The sequence below is a fragment of the Sciurus carolinensis genome, chromosome 1, assembly GCF_902686445.1.
Source record: "Sciurus carolinensis chromosome 1, mSciCar1.2, whole genome shotgun sequence".
Taxonomy (NCBI): Eukaryota; Metazoa; Chordata; class Mammalia; order Rodentia; family Sciuridae; genus Sciurus; species Sciurus carolinensis.
In genome coordinates, this window is record NC_062213.1 from 98,401,850 (window position 1) to 98,420,451 (window position 18,602).

The 18,602-nt window shown below is 43.8% G+C and overlaps 3 protein-coding genes across 5 annotated transcripts; 2 read left to right on the forward strand and 1 right to left on the reverse strand.

The window, feature by feature from the left end:
* The first annotated feature begins 176 nt into the window (after nucleotides 1-176).
* Nucleotides 177-5,176, forward strand: Tmod4 (tropomodulin 4). Of its 2 annotated transcripts, XM_047558728.1 has the most exons (11): nucleotides 204-313; nucleotides 1,070-1,200; nucleotides 1,304-1,466; nucleotides 1,666-1,822; nucleotides 2,138-2,254; nucleotides 2,733-2,822; nucleotides 3,011-3,141; nucleotides 3,233-3,340; nucleotides 3,941-4,084; nucleotides 4,348-4,492; nucleotides 5,059-5,176. In XM_047558728.1, the coding sequence occupies exons 3-11, from the start codon at nucleotides 1,344-1,346 to the stop codon at nucleotides 5,079-5,081; spliced, it is 1,038 nt and encodes a 345-aa protein (XP_047414684.1). In that variant the 5' UTR covers nucleotides 204-313; nucleotides 1,070-1,200; nucleotides 1,304-1,343; the 3' UTR covers nucleotides 5,082-5,176. The 2 variants fall into 2 exon arrangements, with proteins under 2 accessions (XP_047414692.1, XP_047414684.1); XM_047558736.1 differs by lacking the exon at nucleotides 1,070-1,200 and having other exon boundaries at nucleotides 177-313.
* Nucleotides 5,177-5,666: 490 nt separating this feature from the next.
* On the reverse strand, nucleotides 5,667-17,773 carry Scnm1 (sodium channel modifier 1). 2 transcript variants are annotated; one of them, XM_047558753.1, is made up of 7 exons: nucleotides 17,639-17,773; nucleotides 8,289-8,359; nucleotides 7,956-8,044; nucleotides 7,758-7,855; nucleotides 7,560-7,648; nucleotides 6,317-6,511; nucleotides 5,667-5,856 (listed from the first exon to the last, which is right to left on the reverse strand). In XM_047558753.1, exons 2-7 carry the CDS (start codon nucleotides 8,303-8,305, stop codon nucleotides 5,757-5,759), a joined length of 588 nt encoding a protein of 195 aa, XP_047414709.1. In that variant the 5' UTR covers nucleotides 8,306-8,359; nucleotides 17,639-17,773; the 3' UTR covers nucleotides 5,667-5,756. The 2 variants fall into 2 exon arrangements, with proteins under 2 accessions (XP_047414709.1, XP_047414702.1); XM_047558746.1 differs by lacking the exon at nucleotides 17,639-17,773 and adding an exon at nucleotides 8,605-8,766.
* Lysmd1 (LysM domain containing 1) lies at nucleotides 8,915-18,601 on the forward strand. The gene is made up of 3 exons (XM_047558765.1): nucleotides 8,915-9,733; nucleotides 16,894-17,258; nucleotides 17,645-18,601. Exons 1-3 carry the CDS (start codon nucleotides 9,554-9,556, stop codon nucleotides 17,781-17,783), a joined length of 684 nt encoding a protein of 227 aa, XP_047414721.1. The 5' UTR covers nucleotides 8,915-9,553; the 3' UTR covers nucleotides 17,784-18,601.
* Nucleotide 18,602: the final 1 nt, after the last annotated feature.

An 18,602-nucleotide genomic window follows, 5' to 3' on the forward strand; every position in this document is an offset into this window, starting at 1 on the left:
CCAAATAGTAGGAACCATTTCATTCTCATGAACTCCACTCTGGGACTGGGCTTGTATGAAGAGAAGAGGCGGAGATGCCATGGCTGTTGATGGCCACTAGAGGCTCTCAGGGCTGGGCAGGGTATGGGGGCTGTGTATATGTGATCTCCCACTACCCCCCACCTGGCCAGAGCTAAAATAATAAAATGCTGATCTCACTGTTCCCCCACCCTTTCCCCCGGCACCGGGCTCCTCCTGCTGCCGGAGCAGTGCCCCAGTAGAACAGAACTACTGACAAGGGGAGGTGAGAAGGGCCATCAGGCCATCAGGACTGGTAAGTGGGGAAGGCAGGGGGCTTATACTTGAGAACCTGGTGGGAGATGGGAGAAGAAAAGTGTCTCTTAAATGACATGAATATGTCTTTCTCTGTCACTCAGTGTTTGTTTCTGCTACCGCCCTGTTCCTTAACTGTGTCATTTAGGTTGTCAATATAATTCTCACACACTTTCTGAATCTTTTACATTAAGCATGGTACATATGTATAGCTTGTGTGTTTTTCATATTGTAAAAGATTGTGTGAGTTTAATATTCCCACTGTTTTTAGAGAAACTTTATTCCATTTAGAAGACATTTCTCACCCATTGGTCTGGTGTCACCTTTCTGGTGACAGATTATGGGGACTCAGTCCCTTCTCCTGAGGCCATACTGCCCTTCCCCCAACTTGGAAATCCCCCAGCTTCTGAGCCCTTGCTTTCCCTAAGGATTTAGAATTTTAGCAAAGAGATAAAGTGAAATCTTGATCCCTCCACAATAAAAGAGGAAATTAGGGTGGGATAAGAAATTCTGCCTCCCTCCCCCACCAACCCTCCTTACTTTCCTTAACCAGTTTAATAAAATAGACTGAATAATGGGAAAGAGAGGGAGAATTTCCCTGAAGCTCTCTGCCCCCCCCACCCACACACACCTTTCAATAGGGACAGGGCATGATGCCAGCTATGCTGGCAGAGCTTCCAGCAGCTGTGCTAGGGCAACAGGCACTGACGGGTGAGGTTATAGGGAATGGATGTTGCCAGATTTCTCCGTCATTCAGTGAGAGGACAAACCCAGTTTGGATCCTGGGATCCCCATCCAAATTGGATAGAAGCTGAAGAAGAAGTAGACATCAATTCTAACTCTAAACTAACCTTCGTCCCACACCCAACTAGATTTTTAACCTCCAAGGTATGTAGTTCAATATTCTGCCTGCTGCTGTTCTCTTTATGTCCCTACTGTGTCCGTGTCCCTCTTTCCATGTTCAACTACTTTTCCCATGTCCCCCCCCCAGGCTCTCAGTGCCACACAGTGGGGAGGGGGTGGGGGTCACCATGTCATCGTATCAGAAGGAACTGGAGAAATACAGAGATATAGATGAAGATGAGATCCTAAGGACCTTGAGCCCCGAGGAGCTAGAGCAGCTGGACTGTGAGCTACAGGAGATGGACCCTGAGGTAGGCATTCCAGCACAGAACAAGGAGCAGTCCCCAAGCATTTGGGAAGGGTGCTGGGCTCTGGGTGACTGAGATCAGAGCTAATTACAGGGCCTGGAGTCCCAAACGGGTCAGGGAAATGGTGTCTGGAGATGTTTTAGGAAGCCCCAGGGGTACACCAGAGGAGTACCTGACTTGCTCCCTAAAACTCATCCCTAAGAACATGCTCCTGCCAGCTGGATTAAGACAACGTGACCAGACAAAGAAGAGCCCAACGGGGCCACTGGACCGAGAGGCCCTTTTGCAGTACCTGGAACAACAGGCACTAGAAGTAAAAGAGCGTGATGATTTGGTACCCTTCACAGGAGAGAAGAAGGGTATGGGGACCCTGACATCCATGCCTCCCAGAAATTAAATGGCTTTCTCTCATGTCTTCCCTCCAATTTCCCTCGTACCTTCCAAATCCTACCTGCCCAGGGACTCAGGTGCCCTGACACCTGCATGCCAACTTGCACGCTGCAGTTTTTATCAGGGATCAGGGGATCCAGGAATCCTGAACTTATAGAGGATTCAGACTTTCTGGTGTCCCCTAGCAACCCAGCATTATACCTCCTGAAGAAGGAAAGGAAGCTGGAGGCCAGGATCTTGGGAGAAATGACCTCTGCCTGAACCATCCTTCATCTCCCCATCAGGGAAACCCTATATTCAGCCTAAGAGAGAAATCCCAGCACAGGAACAGATCACCCTAGAGCCTGAGCTGGAAGAGGCACTGGCCCATGCCACAGATGCTGAAATGTGTGATATAGCAGGTGGGCAGTTGTGGGAAGTTGAAGAGGGTGGAAGGATCAGGGGCAGGGGTGTCCTTGCTGTGACACAGGACTAGCCCACATTCTGAACTGGCATGGATGTCAAAGCGTCAGGCAGTGGTTTTTAACTTTTCTTTGTTTACTTATATATACATTCATTTTTAATTTAATAAGGTAATATCTCAAGAGCAATTTTGCAGAGATTGTAGAAGCAAAAAAGGGGAGAGATGTTATGACTAAAATCAACAGGGGGTCTCTGCAGACCTTCATCACCCTCTTGTAGTAGGGGACCTTTCTTAAGTCCTATCTCAAAGTTTAGAAACCACTGCCTTGGGCAGTTTATATAAGGGAATCTTGGGGCTAAGGGTGGAAAATCCCTTTGGAAGAATGAAAGGGATTAGGATATAAAAATGCTGCCGCAGAGTGAGGTGAAAGGCATGCTTGCAACAGGCTCCTTCTTATTACCTGCACCTCTCTCCAGCAATTCTGGGCATGTACACGCTAATGAGCAACAAGCAATATTATGATGCCATCTGCAGTGGAGAAATCTGCAACACCGAAGGCATTAGCAGTGAGTGTGTTGGGGAAGCTGACCCCACCCCCACCCCAGGGCTCTGGGTGGGCAGTCCAAGAATCAGAGAAAAGGTGGAAAAGGGTAAAACAGATGAAGCTGGGTGAGGACATGATGCATGAGTGATAGAACCAATGGGGAGATTGTGGGGGACATGTTGGGGTTCCCTTCCTGCCCTCACCCATCAGGTGTGGTACAGCCTGACAAGTATAAGCCAGTGCCAGATGAGCCTCCAAATCCCACAAACATTGAGGAAATGCTAAAGAGGGTCAGAAGCAATGACAAGGAACTGGAGGAGGTGAACCTCAATAATATACAGGTATTTGACACCCATCTTCCAACAGTAACATAGGGATAATACTGCTGATGTATGAGTCTCTAGCCCACCATCTCTCATGTCCCTCTGATAGGATATCCCAATACCCATGTTAAGTGAGCTGTGTGAGGCAATGAAGACAAATACCTATGTCCGGAGCTTCAGTCTGGTGGCCACAAGGAGTGGTGACCCCATTGCCAATGTAAGACTAGTTGTCATTTTCAGCCCTCTCCCCATATCTTGACATGCACCCTGGGCAAGACTGTTATAAAGGATTGGCTAGGGGTGTTATTCCCATCATATTTTCTTTATTCTTTTTTTTTTTTTTTTTTTTGCAGGGGTACCAGGAATTAAATCCAGGGGTGCTTTAATACTGAGCAACATCCCCAGCCCCTTTTACTTTTTATTTTGAAACAGGATCTTGCTAAGTTGCTGAGGTTGGCTTTTAACTTGCGATCCTCCTGCCTCAGCTTGCAGAGCTACTGTGATTACAGGCATATGCCACTGTGCCTGGCCCATAATATTTTCTTAAGATATCCCTCATGGGGACCCTGACACATAGTCCTGTGGCTTGCAACTCTGAAATCCTGAAATAATTTTTCCAAAGGGCCCCAATCCTCTCTCATACTCTTAACTCTACTGTGCTTAATTTGCATTTTTGCCTACTACTTACTTCTGTCTCCCTCTAGTCCCACTTAGAGCTTCTCAAGTACTCTTCAAAGAGTTGTTTCCTTCTTGTTCCTGTTCTTTCTCTCCTCAGTCATTTGTGAAACCGTTCCCTAATCCTAACCCTACTCCCTAGGCGGTGGCCGATATGTTGCGTGAGAACCGTAGCCTCCAGAGCCTGAACATCGAATCCAATTTCATTAGCAGCACAGGGCTCATGGCTGTGCTGAAGGCTGTTAGGGAAAATGCCACACTCACTGAACTCCGTGTGGACAACCAGGTCAGCATTCCTTTTCCTTGGTCCTAGCCTTCAACTAATACCCAATGAGTTTCCTCCCTGAGCCAGCCACTGGGGCAGCTATCTCAAGTTCTCACTTAATTTTGTTTGAATTCTCCTTTGTCTCTGTGAGGGAAGCCTAGTCAGCACCTTTCTTCATCACCCTGGAGAAATGAGCCCCTTGAACTTTGCAAAGGGGTCTGTGGTCTGGGATGTTGAACAACACAGAAAGGGTGGATGACAGCTTTCACCTCTTCCTCTTCCAGCGTCAGTGGCCTGGTGATGCAGTGGAGATGGAAATGGCCACTGTGCTAGAGCAGTGTCCCTCTATCGTTCGCTTTGGCTACCACTTTACACAACAGGGGCCACGAGCTCGGGCAGCCCAAGCCATGACTCGGAACAATGAACTACGTGAGTAATTGCAGACATGGTGTGTGCAAGGTGAAGACAAGAAGTGTGGAAACTAGTCGATCCTCCTGAAAGCAGACTTAGTGACAAACTAAGGGTTGTTGCCAAAGAGCTATGCATATGAGAAATTCAAATACCATGAATGATGAAAAAGTACATAGAAAAGTTCCTCTGCCCCAGATACGTACCAATGGAGAGGTAGGAAGGTAGATAAAAATTTTTTTTTTTTTTTTTTTTTTTTTTTTTTTTTTTTTTAAATCTCAGGAGTGCTCTACCACTGAACTACATTCCCAGTCCTTTTTATTTATGAAATAGGGTTTAACTAAGTTGCTGAGACTGGCCATGAACTTGTGATCCTCCTGCCTCAGCCTCCTGAGTCACTAGGATTACAGGCATGTGCCACTGTGCCCAGCCAGAATTCTAATTTTTGGTGTGGTTTCTTACATTGTTAATGTGTCAGGTGACCTAAGACATTACCACCTTATGAATCTAAGGAATTGGAAAGGGGAAGAGTACCCTTGCCAAAATCAGGAGATGGAACAAAAGCTTGTGTTTACTCTTCTGTACAGGTCGCCAGCAAAAGAAGAGATAACACCACCCTTCCCCTTATCAACTCGGTCTGGGAGCCCTGGACACGTAAATTCTCCTTTCCCCTTTTCCTGTAAATAAAGGCCCTTTTGTCCATCCTGCCTGCCTCCATCTTGGGCTTTTGGGTGGGAATCTTGGCGCTGACCCCCAAGGGTTACTGCCAGTTCACCAGGGGATTATTTATACTCTGGGGATCAGCAGGCAGGGAGTTTCAGGTTACTAGAAGAAGGTGGGGGAGCTCCCTCCTTTGGTGTTCCCCACAAACCTGCCAATGCCTTCCCGTCTTTCTACTTTCACAGGGTATTTGGCCTCAGTCCTATTTCTAGATGTGACCAGAGTCCCCCAGAGTCTACCTACAACCCTCATATGATTTGAACTGAGAAGGACTTTGAGTGGAGGTGGGGAAGAAGGCAGACAACATGAAGGGCAAAGACCTCTTTCTGACAGACTTATTAATAGGGCATCGGGCTGCATGCAGCTGACGCTTGGCATGACTTTGGTAGAAGGTGGGGGAGGGATTAGAAGTATGGGGAGCTGTGTACATTGCAGAGAAGGAGTGGCCAGGTTGAGAATGAACAGATCTGAAATCCTGAGATAGAACAGGAAACCCAACTTAAGGAAAGTTAGGCTCCCAGTGCCCACTGTAGTTTATTTGTAAAATGAATGGAAAAAGAGGGTTTCAGTCCAAAGGGAGATCAGGGGGTTCCTCCTCATCAGAGTCAAACTCAACATTTTCATCTTTTATCCATCGACCTCGTCCATCTGGGATCCATCCAGAGCTGGAAACATCAGAGAAAACAGAATTAGTCAGGGAAGAGGTAATAAAGTTTGTGGCAATAAGAAAAAGTAATTGAATAGGTTTGAAAAAAGGAGGGTCAGGTGGGGTATGGTGGTACACTCTTATAATCTCAGCTACTCTGTAGACCAGGACAGAAGGATCACAAGTTCAAGGCCAGTTTGGACAACTTAGCAAGATTCTGTCTCAAAATAAAAAATTTTAAAAAGGGGGCTGAACATGTAGTTCAGTGGCAAAGTGCTCACCTAGCACGCAGAAAATCTTGGGATCAATCCCAAGTACCAGAAAAATAAATAAATAAATAAAACAAAAAAAGACTGGGAATGTAACTGAGTAGTCAAGTCTAGCACGGAAAAGGTTCTGGGTTCAATTCTCAGTACTATAGGAAAAAAAGGGTCAGAGAGAAAACAGAAAATCTAAGGAAAGTGATTTGGCATATTCACCTTCGAAGTGTGAGGTAATGGTCCAGGGCTCGTCTTCTTGTGGGACTCATCGGTGCAGGGGCTGAGACAGCTGCTGACTCCTTGGCCTGTGGGCCAGTCTCTTGTTCAGGTTCCCTATTTATCTTCCTACTTTGGAGCTCAACCTCTGGGGCTGGCAAAGGGGAACATGAGACAGAGGGGCCAGAAGTTTCTGATCTGGGTAGAAAAAAATAAGAGCCTATAAAAGCAGTAATGGAAAGAGCCAACTGTCCTATGACCCCCGCAACCTTTTTTTTTTTTTTTTTTTTTTGGCAGTGCAGGGGATTGAACCCAGGGCCTTGTGCTTGCAAGGCAAGCCACTCTACCAACTGAGCTATATCCACAGCCCCCATCAACCTCTTAAAGCAATGTTTTCTAATAGTGTTCCTCAAGATATTAGTAAGTGTCCTGCATAAATAGGATTTTGGAATCATGAATTTGGAAAAGCTAACTTAAATTTTTTATCTTAAGACATTTAGCCGAGTGTAGCAGTGCATGTCTGAAATCCCATCAACTCAAGAGGCTGAGGCAGGAGGATCACAGTCTCAGCAACTTAATGAAACCCCATCTCAAAAAAAAAAAAAAAAAAAAAAAAAAGATTTTTTTTTTTTGGTACCAGGGATTGAACCCAGGGGCACTTAACCACTAAGCCACATCCCCAGCCCTTTTTAAATGTTTTATTATTTAATATTTTATTAAAGACAGGGTCTTGCTGAGTTGCTTAGGGCCTTGTAAAGTTGCTGAGACTGGCTTTGAACTCATGATCCTCCTGCCTCAGCCTCCCGAGTCACTGGGATTACAGGCATATGCCACAGCACCTGGCTCTATCTCAAAATTTTTAAAAATAATAAAAAGGACTGGGGATGTAGCTCAGTGGTAGAGTGTCCCTGGTTCAATCCCCAGTACCACAAAAAATCAAAACAAAACAAACAATAAAACCTAAACCAGGGGTGGGAGGGGTGGGGGGAAGGGAAAAAATAACAGAATGAATCAAACAGCATTACCCTATGTAAATTTATGATTACACAAATGGTATGCCTTTACGCCATGTACAAACAGAGAAACAACATGTATCCCATTTGTTTACAATAAAAAAAAAACCTAAATCAATCCAAAACAAATTGAACACTAATATTCCTCATAATACAACTTTAAAATACAACAAATCTAGAACCATCTATTTTCTTCTGTCCTTTCCTACTTCTGGCTTTCCCATCCTACAGACCTGTGTTTCCAGCAGCAGGAACTGTTATAGTGGGGAGTTCTATGCAGAGCATTCTGGGTGATAAGTCGAGTCTGAGTTAGCAGAGGTGCCTGGTGTGGAAATGAAAAAGTCAGAGCCCTCAGAAACAAAAGTTCTTCAAGCTTGATGTATGCAGCAGGGTCTGCCTGAAAAACACTCTCCCTCCCTCTCTCTGATTACCTCAGCTTTGGTCTCTTCCCTCCTCAATTCATTCTGTTTTCTTGGATTTTGCTCTATTCCCTTTCCTGGTTGTTTCTTGCCATAGAAAAGCTGCAGACCTGAGGAGAAAAGGAAAGAGAACTAAAAACACAGCACCAAGAGTGGTCTGTGGAGATTTCAAGAGTTTATTCTCTATCCTCTGACTTCCCCCAAACTTACTGGACAGATGTTTCTTTCCTGCACGGTGGGCAGTCAGCATGGCCACTGTGTCCAAAACAGGTCGATGGGGGCAGATGGCACAAGCAAAGCTAGGAAGGGGGAGAGAATATGATAAAAAGCCCAAGGACTAAGGTGTTTCTTGAGGTGGGGAATTTGTCCCACCCCTGTCCTAGCAATCCTTTCCAATGCTCAATCCCCAGTTTCCCGATCTCCACGTCTTCAGTCCTCACTTCCCACCAAAGAATCCTAGATACCCTTGATTCCTTAATAGTAAAAGTTTGTTGAGCCTCTAATCGCAGAAACCCTTAGGTTCGATCCAATCTTTGCCCTCACCGTCCATCCCGTAACATCAGAGCCTCATCCTCCGGAATGTAACTGGCCAGCAAGTCCCCAACTCTTCGTTTCTGCGGGGGACGGGGAAGAATTTTGGACAGGATCAGCGGAATAGGAGGGATGGATGGAAGGTAAATAATAGAGATGAGGAGTCAAATGGAATAAGGGTAGTAGGAAGAAGGGATCACTTCCCCTTTCTTGTCCTCTGGATCGCCCCCCAACACCATCACAGCTGTTGCCAGGGCAACAAAACAAAACTCCTTCACAGCATTCAGAAGGCAGCTGAAGATGCTCCAGACCCAACACACGCGCTTACTTTAAGTACATTGAGCTGACTCCAATCATCTCCTTCCCTCTTGAAAGACATCACGAACGTGTGCCCCAGAAATGATAAATTATCTTGGGTCAGCTTCGCCACTCCTTCGGGCTACCGTAGGAAGAATGGAACATCGCCTTCCCTTCTTCCGGTGTTTTTAGGGTTGGTCTTCGTATTTCCGGAGGTGCGCTTCCCCAAATGCACCACGCGTCCCCGAAAGCCCGCCTCCAACGTTCTGAGAGGACTGCATTTCCTATGGTGCCCTGCGACCCCGCAGACGCGGAGCCTCTTGGGAAATGAAGTCTTTTTTTTCAAAGCGCTTGCCGCTCAGCTGGGTCCAGGCCCTGCATCTTGACGGATTCCAGGCGTTGGGAGGGACAAGAACCTCCTAAATGTGGAGCCCAAGTTTGAGAGTGTAACCTGCCTGATGTGGAGCGAGGCTTTGAGGGTCTCAGAGTGGAATGTGTACTACAAACTCTCGTAATCCTCACGCGCTTCGTCTGTGGCCACAGCCTACCTAGGGTGGGCCTGATTTGTTCCTGACCCTAACAGATGAACCCCAGGACGGGGCGGAGCCGGAATGTGGGGGCGCCGGGAGGTCTGCCTGTTGGACTTGCAGACAAACTGAGGAAAGTGTGCTGAAGCGGGGGTCTAGAGTTCAAAGGTCATAGGTCACTGTAGCGAGTTGTAAGGGGCTGAAAGCCAGAGGGGTGTTAAGGAGAGACTCAGTGACTGAATACTCAGGGGACGGATTGGTGGGTAAGGGAGTCGGAGGGAGGAGAAGCGGGGAGGGGAGGGAGGCGGGCATAGTGCCGGGAGAAGCGGGGAGACTTAGGAAAGAAGGGGAAAAGAATTCCTTGAATATTCATTTCCTGAATGACTGGGCTGACACTGCCGGTCACTTAACCGGGCCTCACTCATTTGCAACCCCAGCTGTCAGGGTGAGGAGATGGCTTCTCCCTCTAGACAGCCCCCCTTGGGAGGGTCAGGGCTGCTTCAAGGGAGCCGGGCTCGTTCTTACGGAAGCCTGGTACAATCAGCCTGCTCCCCGGTGAGGGAAAGACGCCTGGAGCATCTGTTGAAACCTGGAGACACCTTGGCTGGATTAGCACTCAAATACGGAGTGACGGTGAGTCTTCCAGAACAAAAGTGTGAATAACCCTTTAGGAGAGATATAACCCTCAGGAGAATGTAATGTCCCTTCCAGGCAGTCTCCCCTGCCATTTTCCTAATTGTGTTGTAGTCTGTTCTACCTTTATCTTTTTGTTTTCCCACTCAGTGTTGCACTGTCTGGTTGGGACAGATTCTGTCCCATTATGCCAATGAAGAGAAGCATTTCCAATTTATTATGCCAGACACCATGCTAGGGGCATCATGTACATTAACCTGTTTGAGCCTCACATTTCTATCAAGTATAGGCCTATTTGTGGGTTTTTTTTTTTTTTTTTTTTTGGCAGACAGAGAAACTTGAGACAACTGGGCTAACCAATTTGATCAAGGTCAAATAACTGAACGTCAGAGTTGTAATTCAAACAAGTCTATCTGACTCTAAAGACCATATTATTAACCACATAGAAAAATTTTAATTGAGTGATCAAACATTTACAGCAAATAATGAAGAGATGGTTTTTAGCTCTCTGTGCATAAAATATTTATCTCTTCTAATTCTCGTTTCTTCCTCAGTGCTCTGCTTTTTTTCTAATAAGGTGCAAAACGGGTACTCTCTATATCAAGTATTTCAGGTCATGCTTACAGGAAATTTGATATATGTAAAAATATATTGTGTTAAGCTGGATGTGGTGGTGTGCGCCTATAATCCCACTGACTGTACTTGGGAGGTTGAGGCAAGAAGATCACAAGTTCAAGGCCAACCTCAGCAACTTAGTGAGACCCCATTTCAAAATAAAAAAATAAAAAGGACTGAGGATGTACCTTAGTGGTAGGTGCCCTGGATTCATCCCCAGTACCATAAAAAGAGACAAAAAAAAACAAAAAAAACAAAAACCAAAAAAAAACTATATATGTGAAACATATAATTGTATTTGTAATATATTTATAACATTAAAGTTGATGAGATTCCCCCCCCATATCCTATTCCATATCATATAGACAATGTTGAATTTAGACAACATTTTTATACTTTGTCCATTTATTTATTATTTTTCTTGTTGGTACTGGGGATTTAACCCAGGGGCATTTTACCACTGAATCACATCCCCAGCTTTTTTTTGGTGGGGGCAGTTATTAGGGATTGAACTCAGGGGTACTCCACCACTGAGCCACATCGCCAGCCCTGTTTTGTATTTTTATTTAGAGATAGGGTCTCACTGAGTTGCGTAGGGCCTCCCTGTTGCTAAGACTGGCTTTGAACTCTCAATCCTCCTGCCCCAGCCTCCTAAGCCACTGGGATTACAGGTGTGCACCACCATGCCCAACTCCCCAGTCTTTTTTATTTTTTATTTTGAGACAGGGTCTCACTAAGTTGCTGAGGGCCTCTCTAAGTGGAATTATAGGTGTACACCACCACACCCAGCTTGCTTTGTACATTTAAAGCACTATGATAACACTTTTTGGAGACAGAAACATAAATGTATGGTTGCTGTGCTCATGTAATTTACAGTCCAGTGAGAAATGGACAGAGATACAAATAATGATTATAGGTGACCTAATGTGGTGAGTTTGTGGTAGTATTTACAAGTAGTGGGAAAACAGAAAAGATTAATTTTTTTTTTTTTTTTTTTTTTTTTGTGGTGCTGGGGATCGAACCCAGGACCTTGTGCTTGCAAGGCAAGCACTCTACCTACTGAGCTATCTCCCCAGCCCGAAAAGATTAATTTTTACTTGGAAGCAGGCAAGGATAGCCATCAGTGCAGTGTTTTATTTTGTTTTGTGTTTTGAGTACCAGGGATTGAACTCAGGGGCACTCAACCACTGCCACATCCCCAGACCTATTTTGTATTTTATTTAGAGACAGGTGTCACTGAGTTACTTAGGGCCTCACTGTTGCTGAGGCTGGCTTTGAACTCACCATCCTGCCTCAGCCTCCTGAGCCACTGGAATTATAGGCGTGTACCACCTTGCCTGGCTCAGTGCAGGTTTTAAGGGTGCCATTACATTGAGCTTTGAAAGACTTCCTCTATGATCCCTTCCAACAAACCTATTTAATATAGTTATTTGTATCTTTGTCTTTCCATAGCCTATATCCTATAGAGTACAAACTCTTTCTTTTCAACTTCGTATGTCTAAAGTCTGGCATAGTCCCGGATACATAGAAGCTTAAAAGATGTTTTTTGAATGAAGGAATGAAATTGAGGCTAAGATATTACATGTGGAGATTGGGAGCGTTAGAGAGGGAACATTTCAAGTACAGGGGGTGACCTAATAAGCACAGGAAGTAAGTATGAAATTATAGGGCATTGTTTACATGTACAGATATGTAACAAAAATTCATTATGTACAACTATAATGCATCAGTTAAAAAAGAGAAAAGAAGAAAGTATAGGGCAGCTTCTTGGTCTCAACAAAGGCTTATAAGGTATGTTAAGGAAATTGGGGGCCAAGGAATGTAACTAACTGGTAGAACATCTGCACCTGCAAGGCTCTGAGTTCAATCTCTAGTGTCAACAAAAACAAAAACAAAAACTCAGTAGATAAAAAGTGATTTCCTGAGTAGTCCAGTTAGTTCCCACTCCCCTTTTTTAGTGGTAGGAATCAACCCAGGACCTTTCACATAGATAAGCATTCTACTACTGAGCTACACCCCAGCCTTGAGCCTTATTTTTTTTGTTTGTTTGTTTCAGTACTAAGGATAGAACCCAGGGGTGCTTAACCACTGAATCGCATTCCCAGCCCTTTTTTTTTTTTTTTGAGTTAGGGCCTCACTAAATTGCTGAGACTGGCCTCAATTTGCAATCCTCCTGCCTCAGCCTCTGGAGTAGCTGGGATTACAGACATGTAGTACCACATCCAGCCTCAGTTTGACGGTTTCTTATATCCCTGGAAAAGATCTGTAGTCTAATGAAGAATTTTAGGTTCTGGTTCTATTCTGCTTACTAACTGTGTCATTTCTTGTTTGGAGCCTCAATTTTCCCACCATTTGTAAAATGAGGAAAGTGTATTAAATAATGATATTTACTTAAGTTATTCCCTACTTATCAATTAAAGAACACTTAGCATGTGCCAGACTTTATACATATATTATCTAATATTATCTTCATAAGACTATGAAGTAAGTATAACATTCCTATTCACTTATTTATTGTGATACTGGAAATCATACCCAGGGCCTCAAGCATGATAGATACTCACTCTACTACTGAGCTACCTCCCCAGCCCCTATTCCCATTTAAAGATGAGAAGCTAGGTATGGTGGCACATACCTATAATCCCTGTCAGTTTGAGGCAGGAGGAGTGAAAGTTTGAGACCAGCCTGGACAAAATAATGACCCTGTCTCAAAATTAAAAAGGCTGGGGGTGTAGTTCAGTGCCTTCCTAGTATGTGTGAGGTCCTGGATTCAATCCCTAGTACCACAGAATAAATAAATATATACTTACACAAATGAATGAAAACTAAGACTTAGGAAGACTATATAGACAGTATAATTGGTAGAATTAGGATTCACATCAGGTCATCTCATTTTTTTTAAAAATATTTTTGTAGTTGTCAATGGACCTTTATTTAATTTACTTATATGTAGTGCTGAGAATTGAACCCAGTGCCTCATGCATGCTAGGCAAGCACTCTTCCACTGAGCAAAAACTCCAACCTCAGGTCTTCTCATTTTAAAATCCTCAGTTTTAATCTGGGTGATTGTAGTGTATGCCTGTAATCCCAGCAACTCAGGAGACTGAGGCAGGAGGATGGCATGTTCAAAGCCAGCCTCAGCAATTTAGTGAGACTCTGTCTCAAAATAAAAAATAAAAAGCGCTGGGAATGTGGTTCAGCTGGTAAGGGTAAGCATCCCTGGGTTCAATTCCTGGTACCAAAATAAATAAATAAGTAAAATCTTCACTTTTGTCAGGTATGATGCATACCTATAATCCCAGCTACTTGGGAGACTGAGGCAGGATCGCAAGTTCAAGGCCAACTCTAAGCAATTTATCTACTTAGGACTGGGGATGTAGCTCAGTGGTAAACGGTTCAATGTAAAAAAATAAAAGTTTATATATGTAATTATATATATATACATACATATATATATACATACATACATTTATATATATGTGCGTATGTATATATATGTGTGTGTATATATATATATATATATATATATACACACACATATATATATATTCAACTTAGTGAGACCCTGTCTTAAAATAAAAAATAAAAAGATAAAAAGGGCGGTATGTAGCTCAATGTAAAGCACCTCTGGATTTAACCCCCAGTACCAAAAGGACAAAAGAAAAAGAAAAAGAAAGAAAGAAATATGATTTTCCAAACTGGTGCCAATATAAGATGAAGTTTTAGTAAAACTGACACTGTGACTTCTGATAATACTAATATACTATAACTTCAGTTACTATATTTTATTACCTAGTTTATTCATAAAGAATAAATAAACCCCTGCTTGGTGCCAAGCTTTGTGGGATGCTGAGGAACACCTTGGAGATACAGAGACATCAAATCACCATCCCTGCCCTTGAAAGACTCACAGGTGGGTTGGAGATATGGCTCAATTGTAGAGCACTTACCTAGCATGCACAAGGCCCTGAGATTCAATCCCCAGCACTGCATTTAAAAAAAAAAAAAAAAAAAAGACTCAGGGTTTGAGTAAGACATTCATAGAAGTAACTAACAATATGGTAAGATAACTTGTTTGTGTTTTTTTATCTTTTTCAATACAGGTGGTTGAATCCAGGGTCTCTCACTCACATGCTATGTAAGCACTCTACCACTGACCTACTTCCCAGCCATTTATTTATTTATTTACTTACTTAATTATCTGTTTGGTACTGGGAATTGAGCAAGGGAACTTTATCAGTAAGCAGCGTAACCAGCCCTTTTTATTTTGAGATAGGGTCCCCCTCAGTTGCCCAGGCTGGCCTCGAACTTGCTATTCTCCTGCCTCACCTTCCTTAGTTGCTGGGATTACAGTGATGCACCACTACATCCAGCTTGTTTTTTGTTTTTTGCAGTTCAGTGGATCAGACTTAGAGACTTGCACATGATAGGCAAGTCCTCACCTCATAAGACAATTATTATTACATAAATTACAGCTCTGAAGAAGATTACACAAAAGGAGTGTTGATGAGTAAAAATTCTCCAAGCAGAGAAGGGGATGGGGTGGGGTGGCATCTTTGGCAGAAGGAATAAACATACAAAGTGTGAAAGATCGTGGAATCTTCAAAGAAAAATGAAAAGTTCAAGATAGCAAAGTTTGTATAGATGACAAAAGAGAGACAAGGCTAGACATTTCCTTTGGGAATTAGACTGAGAAAGCCCTGAATGTTAATTTAGATTTTTTTTTTTTTTTTTTTTTAGCCAGTGAGGATCCATAGGAGGTTTTTTTGTTTTGTTTTGTTTTGTTTTTTGGGTGCTGGGGATCGAACCCAGGGCCTTGTGCTTACAAGGCAAGCACTCTACCGACTGAGCTATCTCCCCAGCCCCACCATAGGAGTTTTAAAGCAGGCTAGTGAGTTAATCAGATTATTTCTCTGTATGTGAAGAGGGAGATGAGTAGAAGTGAAAGAGGAAGAGCAACTGAACTGTTGGAATAACTCAGATGAGAAATATTAAGAGTCTATTCTAGTGTAATGGCAGACATGAAGATGAGGCCAGATGAGGAATCTCAATCTCTCTCTCTCTCCCCCCCCCTCCTCCCCCTCCCCCCCTCTCTCCCTCTCTCCCTCTCTCCCTGATGGAGGATTGAACCCAGATCCTTGCACATGCTAGGCAAGCACTCTACCTTTGAGCTACATCCCCAGCCCTTCCAGCCCAGATTTTTAAAGCACTTCTGTTCTCCAGTTTGGTATGGGTGATAAAAAAAGTACATGAAAAGGATGACATTAAACTGGGCATTGTGGCATATGCTTGTAATCCCCTGCTACTCTGGAGATTGAGACAGGAGGATTGCAAATTCAAGGTCAACCTGGTCCACTTAGTGAGAAATCCTATTTCAAAAAACAAATTTGAAGATATAGCTTAATGGTAGAGTATTTGCCTAGCACGTGCAAGACCCTGGGCTCAATACCACCAAAAAAAAAAAAAAAAAAAAAAAAAAAAAAAAAAAAATCAAGCCAGTCATGGTCACACATGCCTGTAATCTCAGTGACTCGGAAGGCTGAAGCAGCAGGACCTCAAGTTCAAAGACAACCTCAGCACTCAGCAGCTTAGTGAGGCCCTAAGCAATTTAGTGAGACCTTGTCTCTAAATAAAATATATTTTAAAAGGGCTGGAGATGTGACTCAGTGTTAAGCACCCCTGGGTTTAATCCCTGGTACCCCCCAAAAAAAAACAAAAACTAAAAAATAGGGATGTAACTTGGTAGTAGAGCACCTCTGGGTTCAATTCCCAATGCTGGGGGTCGGGGGAGGAAAGATGAATGTCTAAGCAGGCGCTTTACCACTGAGCTACATCCCCAACCTGATTTTGCAAGACCAGGTAGATAGATGGTGATGGCAGTCACTATGTTCAGTGATGAATAAACAGGTACAAAATAAATACTTGATGAAAGAAATTATTAATATTATAATGTGAAAAACATTCCCTGGCATAGTGAAAAGGCCAAGATTCGAGTTCTACCCCTGTTTTTAATTTGCTAGAATTTTTTTTTTCTTTTTGCCATACTGGGAATTAACCCAGGACTTCACACATTCTACTACTGAGCTATGTCCCCAGCCCTTTTCGTCTTATTTTGAGACAGTCTCACTAAGTTGCCCACGCTGGCCTCAAACATGTGATTCTCCTACCTCAGCCTCAAGAGTGGATAGTACTGCAGGCATGCACCACCATGCCTGGTTTATAAAAACTTTCTGCCTCAATAATTTAAAAAAATGTAAAGGAGACCTAAGACTACAGAGTATGAAAACTACTTATGTATAAAATAGGAATGTCAGCCCTATGTATTTTAACTTGGTTGTTATGAAGTTAGATAAGATTGTACAATTACTTTAAAAGGCTCTAGATACTGTTTAAGATTGATCATTGTTACTGTTATTTTTTTTATTTTTGGTGGTGTTGGGGATCGAACTCAGGGACTTGTGCTTGCAGCGCAAGCACTCTATCAACTGAGCTATCTCCCCAGCCCTGTTACTGTTATTAATCTTGATAACTTTTTTTTAAAAAAGATGGAACAGATTAAGCGTGCAAACCGCCTTTATACTAATGACTCCATCTTCCTGAAGAAAACTCTCTACATCCCCATCCTGAGAGAGCCCAGAGACCTGTTCAGTAGTTTGGATTCTGAGGAAGAGAATGATGGAGAAGAAGAGGTAGACCCAAGTAAGGATGAAGTTCGGCCACATACAGCTGAGAGGAAGAAACAAGAGATAGAATCAGGATGTGCCAATGGTGACGTTCTCCCCAAACCTAGCCAGGAACATCCCACTCCCATCCATGACCTCTCTGCCTCTGATTTCCTTAAGAAGCTTGATTCACAGATCAGCCTGTCAAAGAAGGCTGCTGCCCAAAAACTGAGAAAAGGGGAAAGCAGGTGAGTCTTAAGTAGTCCCTTGTAAGTCCCTCCATAGATTCTTGCATCTTACCTAACATAAACACAAATGCCAGCAGAAATGAGGTGATACCTTTTCCTTGATGACCCTGAGATAGTGAGCAGAGCCAATGGCTGCTGCATGGGTTGAGGTGGTTGGAAATTGGGTTCCATGTTATCATTGGGGTAAAACAATTGACTGTTCTTCTTGTTCTGATAATTCACAAAGGAGCATTAGGGTTAGGATTTTTCCAGAAGCTATTGAGATTACATCTTAGAACAACCAGTTCAGGAATCAAGAGAGGAAGACAGTTTCCTCTGTACCTCTTGTCCCATTCTCAGGTTCTTCCCTTCATCTATCACTCTTTCCCTGCTTTCCTTACCTGCAGGGTACCTGGGGAAGATGCAGGTCTCCATCAGAACTCCCCTCGGATGCAGCAACGAGCAGTCCTAGGTCCTGTGCCGCTGACCCGGACCTCTCGGACCCAGACGCTGCGGGACCAGGAGGATGAAATCTTCAAACTCTGATGTTCCCAGAACTGAGAGGAGCATGATGTTGAAGAAGCATCGTGAGGGGGAGAGGAGCCTGAGGTGAGGCTCAAGGACATGGCTTCCCAGCCTGACTCCCTCAACTCCAGCTGTCTTCTCCAGCCTCCTTATATACAAGAATTCCTTGGCCTGGGGCATTTTTCTGGCAAGAGTAGGAGATGGGGCCTAGACCCCTCCCCAGTTTTAGGGCTGAATCTAGAGTTTTTCCTTTAGATTCAGAAGGTTCTTTTTATATCCCTGCTACCTTTCCTATCCCTTTCACCACTCTCTGGCCTTAGAGCAGAGAAACAGAGACTTCCCTTCAACTTCTTCCCCATCTCCAACTGTGTTACCTAATTTATTTGGTGCTATATTGAAGTAATATTTATTTGCTGTATCTAACTCTTTCCCACTGTTAGCTGAAAAGTGGGATTTCTAGAGCACTGGGGTGAGGGGAACCCAGAAACACTGAGCTGGTCCCTCAGCTTCCCTACCTTCTTACCCAAGCATGTTATCAAGGACAGGGGAATCATGATCTAGTACCATCATGGAAGATGGTGGACTGTGCCAAGTCTTTTCCCTAGTCTCAAGGGGAAGGATTTGGGTTCAGTCTGACTAACCAGTTCCCTATAAACTCTAAGAAAAAGCAACAATGTCGGAACCTGAATTCTCCATTCTTCCAGTTCACCCTTCTAACCTGTCTCTGCTCAGCCTGCAGTGGGGCTAAGGGATGGAACACACATTGCCTTGGGATGTGAGAAGGACAGTTGTGGGAGTCTCTTTGTTACACCCCCTCCCCACTAAAGCCTGTCTGTGTAT

What these genes read in the sequence shown, in the direction of transcription:
- Tmod4 (XM_047558736.1), top strand. Translation starts at nt 1,344, where the DNA reads ATGTCATCGTATCAGAAGGAACTGGAGAAATACAGAGATATAGATGAA. An exon ending in TGAAATGTGTGATATAGCAG is followed by an intron (nt 2,255 to 2,732) that starts GTGGGCAGTTGT and finishes ACCTCTCTCCAG; the next exon opens with CAATTCTGGGCATGTACACG. An exon ending in GTGGTGACCCCATTGCCAAT is followed by an intron (nt 3,341 to 3,940) that starts GTAAGACTAGTT and finishes CCTACTCCCTAG; the next exon opens with GCGGTGGCCGATATGTTGCG.
- Scnm1 (XM_047558746.1), bottom strand. Translation starts at nt 8,655, where the DNA reads ATGTCTTTCAAGAGGGAAGGAGATGATTGGAGTCAGCTCAATGTACTT. An exon ending in CTGATGTTACGGGATGGACG is followed by an intron (nt 8,045 to 8,288) that starts GTGAGGGCAAAG and finishes CCCCCTTCCTAG; the next exon opens with CTTTGCTTGTGCCATCTGCC. An exon ending in GGGAAGAGACCAAAGCTGAG is followed by an intron (nt 7,649 to 7,757) that starts GTAATCAGAGAG and finishes TTTCCACACCAG; the next exon opens with GCACCTCTGCTAACTCAGAC.
- Lysmd1 (XM_047558765.1), top strand. Translation starts at nt 9,554, where the DNA reads ATGGCTTCTCCCTCTAGACAGCCCCCCTTGGGAGGGTCAGGGCTGCTT. An exon ending in CACTCAAATACGGAGTGACG is followed by an intron (nt 9,734 to 16,893) that starts GTGAGTCTTCCA and finishes TTTTTAAAAAAG; the next exon opens with ATGGAACAGATTAAGCGTGC. An exon ending in CTGAGAAAAGGGGAAAGCAG is followed by an intron (nt 17,259 to 17,644) that starts GTGAGTCTTAAG and finishes CCTTACCTGCAG; the next exon opens with GGTACCTGGGGAAGATGCAG.